An 8,434-nucleotide genomic window follows, 5' to 3' on the forward strand; every position below is an offset into this window, starting at 1 on the left:
ATATATATATATATATATATATATATATATATATTATATATATATATAATTTATTAGTCCAAAAACTTACATTGCAATGCATTAGATAAGAGTTAAACAATTCTAGGAGTTATAGCCTGCAAAAAACAGTAGAAAGGACGGACGACTAATTTTAAAAAGACATTCTCTAAACTCCTTGCAGGGTTTGTGTGGTACTGAAAATGTCGAAACAATTTCTCTGCTAAATTCTTCGTGTTGCAACTCTAACCAGAAATTAAAGAGAGCTTTCATCAGTAAGTTTGCTTAATTTCTGTAAAATAATTAACCTGAAATTTGAAATTCGTGTTTTATATAACTATAGTTAACAATGTAATCTAGAAAAAATCAACATAAGCCTCCATTGTTTTAAATGATAGAAGCTAATAATACTAATAAGAATGATATTTGTGAGGTCTTACTAAATAGCATTACATTTACGATCCACAAAAGCCTCCATTGTTTTAAATTAAAGAAGCTAATAACAATAAGCATAATATTTGCGAGGTCTTACTAAATTACATTTAGTAAGACCTAAATTACATAGAATTACATTTAAGAGATCCTCGGACTGAAAAATTTAGAAAGACGACACAAAATAAGCCAAGACGCCTACGTGTAAAAGTACGACCTAAGTTCAAAGGTCAGATTTTCTCTGGGTGGAGGTTATGCGACAATACGTAAGATTCTTGATTACTCAGCGCTTGGAAAAATAGAATTTTGTGACAGTGGACGTCTGTATATTCTACAAGTTTTCCATGAAAAAACTTGTGTTTTAGCCGCACATTAACACTTTGGTCTTACGGTCTTACAGTGTTCTGTACGATACGTGATATTGCTCATACAGAAGAGATTTTTATATCATTTCATATAAGTCATAGCATTCGTGCAATCATATGATTATTATTGTGATCAAGTATGAGCACATTTGTCTGAAAGTAGCTAAATCGCAAGCAACTTGATAAGCTAAGTTTCAAAGGTCGCAGTGACCTGTTAGGGGCAATATCTCATTGCTAACCCCTTCTTCCAAAAATGCAAGTGAGTGGAGTTTGACTCTTACCTGGGAGGTAGAATTCGTCATATATATATATATATATATATATATATATATATATATATATATATATATATATATATATATATATATATATATATTATATATATATATATATCTTTCGACCATCAGACGATGGTCGAAAGCCATAAGTTGCTGTACAAGAATATATATTTCATAGAACTACAAAAGGATTTTACATCATTGTGGATCGTCTCCCCATAATATATATATATATATTATATATATATATATATATATATATATATATATATATATATATATATATATATATACACCACATTCACGACAAGGATTAAAGAAAAGAGTAAAAGAAGTTGGAAGTTTGGCAGTTTTATTAAGAAAGAAAAATAAAGAACCTTTTGTGCAAATTACATTATTACGAAAATCATGGAAGAGTAAGAAAAAAAGGAGGCAAAAGCAAGAAAAAAAATGAGAAATGCTGTCAAGTAGGGCGTTGGCGGCTCGCCACCAAGAAATGCGTCTTCAACATTCTCTCTCTTCCCAAAGGAGAGACGAAAGTCATTGAATATAAATGAGAAAAATGGTGACATAATATATATTTATATATTTCTCCATGGGAAAACTATGGAGTCACATGAAGTAATCTGTAAACAATTATAAAAAAAAACAAGATAGTGGAACGACAACTGAATTTAACCGTACCATACAAAGCCCAGAATGACCTACTTCCGGCCTGACTCAAAGTAACTACGGTTCGCGCTGAATTCTCAATGTCCCAGACACACATTCTGAATACCAGACACTCTCCCCAATTATACCCGAGCAACAATTAAGGTGAAATGGAACACCTGCGTGATCTCAGTACAAAGCCATTACTTTCCTGTTACTTTCCTCAGTCTTCTCTGACCAGAATCAGAAAATGTTTTATCCCAGGACGCGAAAACCTTTTTTCTGTTTACATTTTCATATGGCGCCTGAAACAATTGTAGACCCTTGGACTTTTGGGTTATTCAATAAACAGCATTTCTATAATGATGGACTTCATACATTAATCATTAAATGCGGCAGCGTAATGGGATTTAGCTCTGGTTAATTGCTGGTAATTTTGAATACTGAAATTCTGGCGTTAGTTACTAAATCGTTCTGGAATAATAGAAATGAATTCATTATCAGACAGTATTTTGTACGAACGTTCTCTTTATTACTTTTAAAATGTTGAACTTTTGGCACTAGTTCCTGAATGATCAACTTATACAAAAGTAATACGTAGGACATTACCATAAGCTAGATACCATTCCTATGGTAAGTATAAGTAAGCATAGACATAGTATACATGACATGAAAAATCAACTCACACCGGTTTACTTAACCAATAAATGAGCATTGTCTACTGGCCACAGATTTATTGCTCGGTATTCAATAACAATGATTTATTCAAAGAACACACGTATCACAGATTTTACTAAAGAAAGCTATGATGGGCTGTACCAACATAGAGTATGTTTCATTGCACATGACGTAAGTGGTATGGGATAGCGTGCTTTTCGTTAACAGGTAGCACCCTCGTCTGAAATTACAGAAAGTTGACAGCAGAACTTTCGTCACCTTTTCCTCTCTTATGAGTCTGAACTGACCATCTTTAAAATGAATCTTACAGCCTTTGGTACTTGTAATGTTGAAATGTATTGGTATTTTTACCTATTTAAAGTCTTTGTTTGTTTATTTACCACTTTGTTACGCTCACACCAGTGTACTGCATAATAAATCAGATACCTTTTCCTGTATAGAATCATTCAATTCTATTAAGAGTTTCTGTATGATGAAATATTCTGGTACTTTTACTTATTTAAATACTTTGTTCATTTACCACTTTGTTACTCACACCAGTTCCTGTACTACATTATAAATCAGATACCTTTTCCTGTATAGAATCATTCAATTCTATTGAAAGTTTCTGTATAGTTCGTCCACCCATTTTATCCGCTTCCTTACTTCATAACTTAGCTGTTCTGCAATTCTGTTCTGTACTGTATAAACCAGTCCACCTTGAATCAAAGTCTGTGTTGTAAACAACTGTCCTTCAATCACTCGTCTGTCTATCCACATTAAATTCTGAATCTAATCATGGCAGGTTGGGACGCATACAAGAAAAAAAAGGTAAATAAACGACGCTGGATTAATTACACTACCTCGATCCAACAAAAATAGAACGCTACTCTTTGTAACTACGAAATTTAAAATTCCCTACATCTGATGCCATCAACTCCTCAGTTCGAAACTGGAATGCACGCGAGTATGACGTCGCTGACAGCAGTGGTGGTTATGTTGGTTCCAGTGATGGTGGTGGTGGTGGTGGTGGGCTTGATGTGGGGACGCGCGGGCTGCGCTATGCGACGCTCTTCTTTTGTCCGGCTGGTTTGGGTACTCGCGTCGAGTGATGTTGATGTTCGTCTTCGACAAAGACCTGGACTTACTCGACACGCACGGGAAACAGACGGTCGCCTCTGGACTGTCCTCGTCTTGGTAGTCCTCATGCCACCCTCCTAAAAAAGACTTCGCTCTCTTGGCGCTCGGGGTGAGGAGCCCCGGGTTGCTGTCGTATAAAAAGTACGAGCTCGGCTGCACTTTTGTGCGGTGTCTGGGCAGGCTGCGACTGCGCACCAGGCCCGGGGACTGGGCAGAAGAGCTCTGGGCAGCAGAGCTGTGGTTCTGGAGGTGCAAGATGCACCCGGCTGACCTGTGAGGGCATTGGGAGCAGTGAGATTTTGAGGAAGGGCAGTGCTTGTGGAGTGAATGGCGCCTACACTCGTTAACGTGTTTATGCCCCGACCTATTGTTTAGCGTGTCCCCAGATGATGGAAGCCTCGATGTATCCACGGCAGTTGACGCTGTGGATGAAGTCTGCACATTACTGAGCTGCGAGGAATTATGGCTTTTAGAGCTCCCGGCATCAGAAGCCGAGACGTTGAGCTCTTCGTGTGAGGCCTTCGCGGAATTCAGTTCCCTTTCGTAAGCCGATTTATAAGTCCCGTACGCATCCGACAGCCTGTTGGTTTCCTTCTTCAGGGTCCGAGATGGAGGGACCCTAATCGCCGCTAACCAGGGGGACTGCATGGGGTCCGAAATGGTGGGGGCGGAGGGGTGGGCGGCGGCGATAACCCCGGCCACTCAGAGGAGGAGGACGGGTCCTCCTGAGGAGAGTCGAGGCCCTCGTGGAATGACGTGCGAGGGGCGTCTCCCGGAGACACGGAGGGCGTTTTGGGAGAGACGGGTCGAGGCCGAAGAGAATTGGACGACCCATGAGCCGACTTTTTCCCGGGTGAAAGTGGGCGTTTAAAAGGGGGGGAGTGGTGCAAGGGAGGGGGAGTGGGTGGAGGTAGCAGCGCATACGACGACGGAGGGGCGGTCAGATTCTGGAGGGAGTGGGATTTGGTTGGAGTTGAAGGGAAGGTGGGAGACGGTAATGGCGATGGTAGGGGGGTGGGGACCGGAGAATTCGGGGGCGGGAAGGGGGAACGGGAGTGAATGAGAGGAGTGTGGATAGTCAGAGGAGTGTGAAGCGGAGGATTTGGCGGATGTTTGTGATTGAAAGGAGAGGAGAAAAAGGGTGGAGGAGGAGGGGTAGGTACAGGGACTTCTACCCAAGAGATTTCTGCCGGATTATCAGATCTGAAAAAAGGCAATGGAAGCACCGGTGTTATGATCATGACTCTCACAACTAAATGTATGAAAATGGAATGAAATATCCAGCACTATATTTCAGCAATAAAACAGTATTCCTCATCAGTCTTACTGTATATAATGACAGACTACTACAGTAGTTTCTTGAGTAATCTTTATGAAGTTTACGGCACATATTCCACAAGATAAAATAAAAATCTCATGCAAATGTAGGACGAGTCCTGTGCCTCACTGGTAATCATCTATGAGCACTTCATGCATACTGTTGATCCAGTTATCACTGCGACTTATCAGTTTTAGAGTGAGAAAGAGTTTGGTGAAGGCAGTTGACAGGAAATGAGCAAGAAAAAAGAAATTGAAAGAGTTTCAACGGGTGTTAATAATTTGCAGTGCCTGAATCCAATGATTTCAAATAAGGACGCCCAAGCGAGTGGTAATATTTCGGTTTAATCCAATCACCGCCTTCTGAATCGTTGTTAATTGTCACAAGAGTGTCAGGAGAAAATGACTCGTGGTGCTCTACCGTCCGAAAATGTAAAATCATCCCTGGTTCATAGTACAGTATGACAAAATAACTGGATAATCGAATCAGTCACAGTTCTATCGACATGTTTTCGTACTACTAAATGACAAAATACCTCTGGATAATCAAATCACTCAGTTCTACCGAAATGCTCATACTACAAAATGACAAAATAACTGGATAATCAAATCCTACAAAATAACTGAATAATCAAATCACTCACAGTTGTACCGATAAGTTCATACTACGAATGGAGACGAAACGACTCTGGATAATCACCTGGAAATATTATTAGGAAGGCCAGACGAGGAGGCAGTCGAAGGAGACGTCACGAGAGGCTGCGATGCCGTTGACGAATTCACCAAGACTGACGGATTGGAGGACGACCTGACAGGTCGACGGCAGCATCTTCCTCTCAGCCAGATGATGGCTGCTCCCGACACGGCGACCAGAACGGCGCAGGTCCCGAGGGCTATGCCAGTCACCGTCATGATCATGTCGCCACCTGGGATGAGATAAAAAAAGAATTATTATTATTATTATTATTATTATTATTATTATTATTATTATTATTAAAACTCTCATAACAGCACGAGTCACTACAAAGGTGAAGAAATCCACGGTGGTGTAGATGCAAATATATATATATATATATATATATATATATATATATATATATATATATATATATATATATATATTATTATATATAGAATTATATATACTCAGATTGAGATGGAAAACAGAGCAGATTCTCGAAAGCTCTCTTTTGTTTGTACAATTCTAAAATATATATATTTACATCTCCATTCTGGATTTCTTCACCATTATTATTATTCAGAAGATGAACCCTATTCATAAGGAACAATCCCACCAAAGCGACCACTGATTTGAAATTCAAGCTCCCAAAAAATATGACGTTTATTCGAAAGTTAAAACAGATAAAAATTTAATCAATAAATACATAAATATATAAAAAAAAATATTCAAAAATTCAAGTACCCCCAGGAAAACCAAACTACATGAAATATAAGACATAACCAAAACCGGGAAAACCAAACTACGTGAAACATAAGACATAATCAAAACCGAGAAAACCAAACCACATGAAATATAACAAATAACCACAACCGAGAAAACCAAACCACATGAATATAACAAATAACCACAACCGAGAAAACCAAACTGCATGAAATGAGAAATAAACAAAACCAAGAAAACCAAACCACATGAAATATAACAAATAACCACAACCGAGAAAACCAAACTGCATGAAATATGAGAAATGACCGAAACCAAACCACACGAAATATGAGAAATAACCAGAGCCAAAAACCCAACCCACATGAAATATGAGAAAAAACCAAAACCGAGAAAAACCAAACCACACGAAATATGGGAAAAAACCAAACCCAGCTTTCCAACCACGACCTCCATTCGCCTTCCGGACACGTCACGGCTCAAATGACTACAAAGTGAAAACGGTCTCGCACAGCAGACCTGTTGATCCGCGAATAGGGAGGGAATCCCGCCGTGCAAATACGGGGCGACATATTATACATATTAATTGGGCGGCTGGTGACTCGCGTTTGGAATTGTTTCCTCGTGCGCAATTAACCTCCGCCGCCACCGCCGCCGCCGCCCACACACGCCCACGGGCAATCAAATATTAGCATGGCGGAGGTGTTGGGCTTTGCGGCACGTGACGTGTTTGTATTCTATTTTTTTATTTGTTTTTTTCTTTCTTTTTTTTTTACTTTGGGTCCTTCGGTATTGGTTATTTGAATTTGCGTTCGTTCTCTCGTATGCATTCAGTTTAATTTATTCTGTATATGTATAAATATAACATACAAATGTATATACAGCTAATAAAAGGAGCCCATAAAAACACCAAAATAGAGAAAAAGTACTATATTTCAGAGACTGCTGTCTCCCTCTTCAGGTAGATTCATCTACCTGAAGAGGGAGACAGCAGTCTCTGAAATATAGTACTTTTTCTCTATTTTGGTGTTTTTATTAGATGGAACTCTGTTGTTACAGAACATTTATACCAGTCATGTATATACAGATGAAGGATGAAAGCAGCAGAAAGACATAGTTAACCAGTGATTAACAGCTAGTTGTATTGTAAATTTATATTTTTTTTCTAAAACATGACTTCTTCGATATAAGAACTACCGTACAATTCTCACGTTCAAACTTCGAATTGAATCGAATATGGAATTTAGGCCAAAGGCCAAGCGCTGGGACCTATGAGGCCATTCAGCGCTGAAATGGAAACTGACAGTAAAAGGGTTGATGGGTGCAACAGGAGGAAAACCTCAAAGCAGTTGCACTAAGAAGCAATTGTTAGGGGAGGGTGGAAAGTAAGATGGAAGAAAATGAATATGAAAGGAGGTACAGTAAACGGAACGAAAGGGATTGCAGCTAGGGGGTCGGAGGCACACGCTGCAAAGAACATTCAGTAATGCCTATAGTGCACCACATGAGGTGCACTGACGGCACTAACCCCCTTACGGGGTCTTGATATGATATATGGGATACATTTCCAACTCTCTTTCCTCTTTCTGTCACAGAAGTCTGAACTAGTTTGAGAAGACGAAGTTGGCAGCGAAAACAAATGGAATATTCACGCGCCGTTCGCTGTCCTGAATGAGAAAGAACTGTTTAGGTAAGCTTGAGCTTAGGTGGGATAGAATTGAAACAGATGGCCATCCGAGTATGCATAGACGATTGAGTCATTGCTATTTCAACTCGCGTCCTAGAAATACTTTTGTCAGAAATCAAGTGAACTATGCGAGGAACAAGTCTGATATAGTTGGAATATATATCCATTTTTGCATATCTTAAAGATAATATCATATAACTGTGTATCAAACACCTGAAAAATAGTGAAAGGACATAGAAAGTGATCGATAGATGATGTGGGTGAATGACCCTTTGAGCGTCAGCGTGTCTGGCACACTGTAGCTAAGCCTTCTTTCTGTATAGATGAAATAAAGTTAGAAGCAGAAATGTGGCAGTCACAGTTGTATAACTACCCTCTGGGGGTACGAGATATTTGGGCAAACAGAAAAAAAAAAAAAAAAAAAAAAAAAAAAAAAAAAAAAAAACAGAAATTGGCTGTCACAGTTATTATGACGTGCCTATTGGGGTCACATGCTATCTTGGCCAAA

The 8,434-nt window shown here is 39.2% G+C and overlaps 1 protein-coding gene across 1 annotated transcript in view; it reads right to left on the minus strand.

Moving 5' to 3' along the window:
* Window positions 1–1,415: 1,415 nt before the first annotated feature.
* The window catches only part of LOC135202505 (uncharacterized), a 184,020-nt gene continuing 177,001 nt past the window's right edge, over window positions 1,416–8,434 (minus strand). Inside the window, 3 exon segments of the mRNA XM_064231933.1 lie at window positions 1,416–4,158; window positions 4,161–4,723; window positions 5,538–5,763. Coding sequence (XP_064088003.1) covers window positions 3,314–4,158; window positions 4,161–4,723; window positions 5,538–5,763 — 1,634 coding nt within the window. The 3' untranslated portion in view covers window positions 1,416–3,313.

Source organism: Macrobrachium nipponense, chromosome 30 (assembly GCF_015104395.2).
Source record: "Macrobrachium nipponense isolate FS-2020 chromosome 30, ASM1510439v2, whole genome shotgun sequence".
Lineage (NCBI taxonomy): Eukaryota > Metazoa > Arthropoda > Malacostraca > Decapoda > Palaemonidae > Macrobrachium > Macrobrachium nipponense.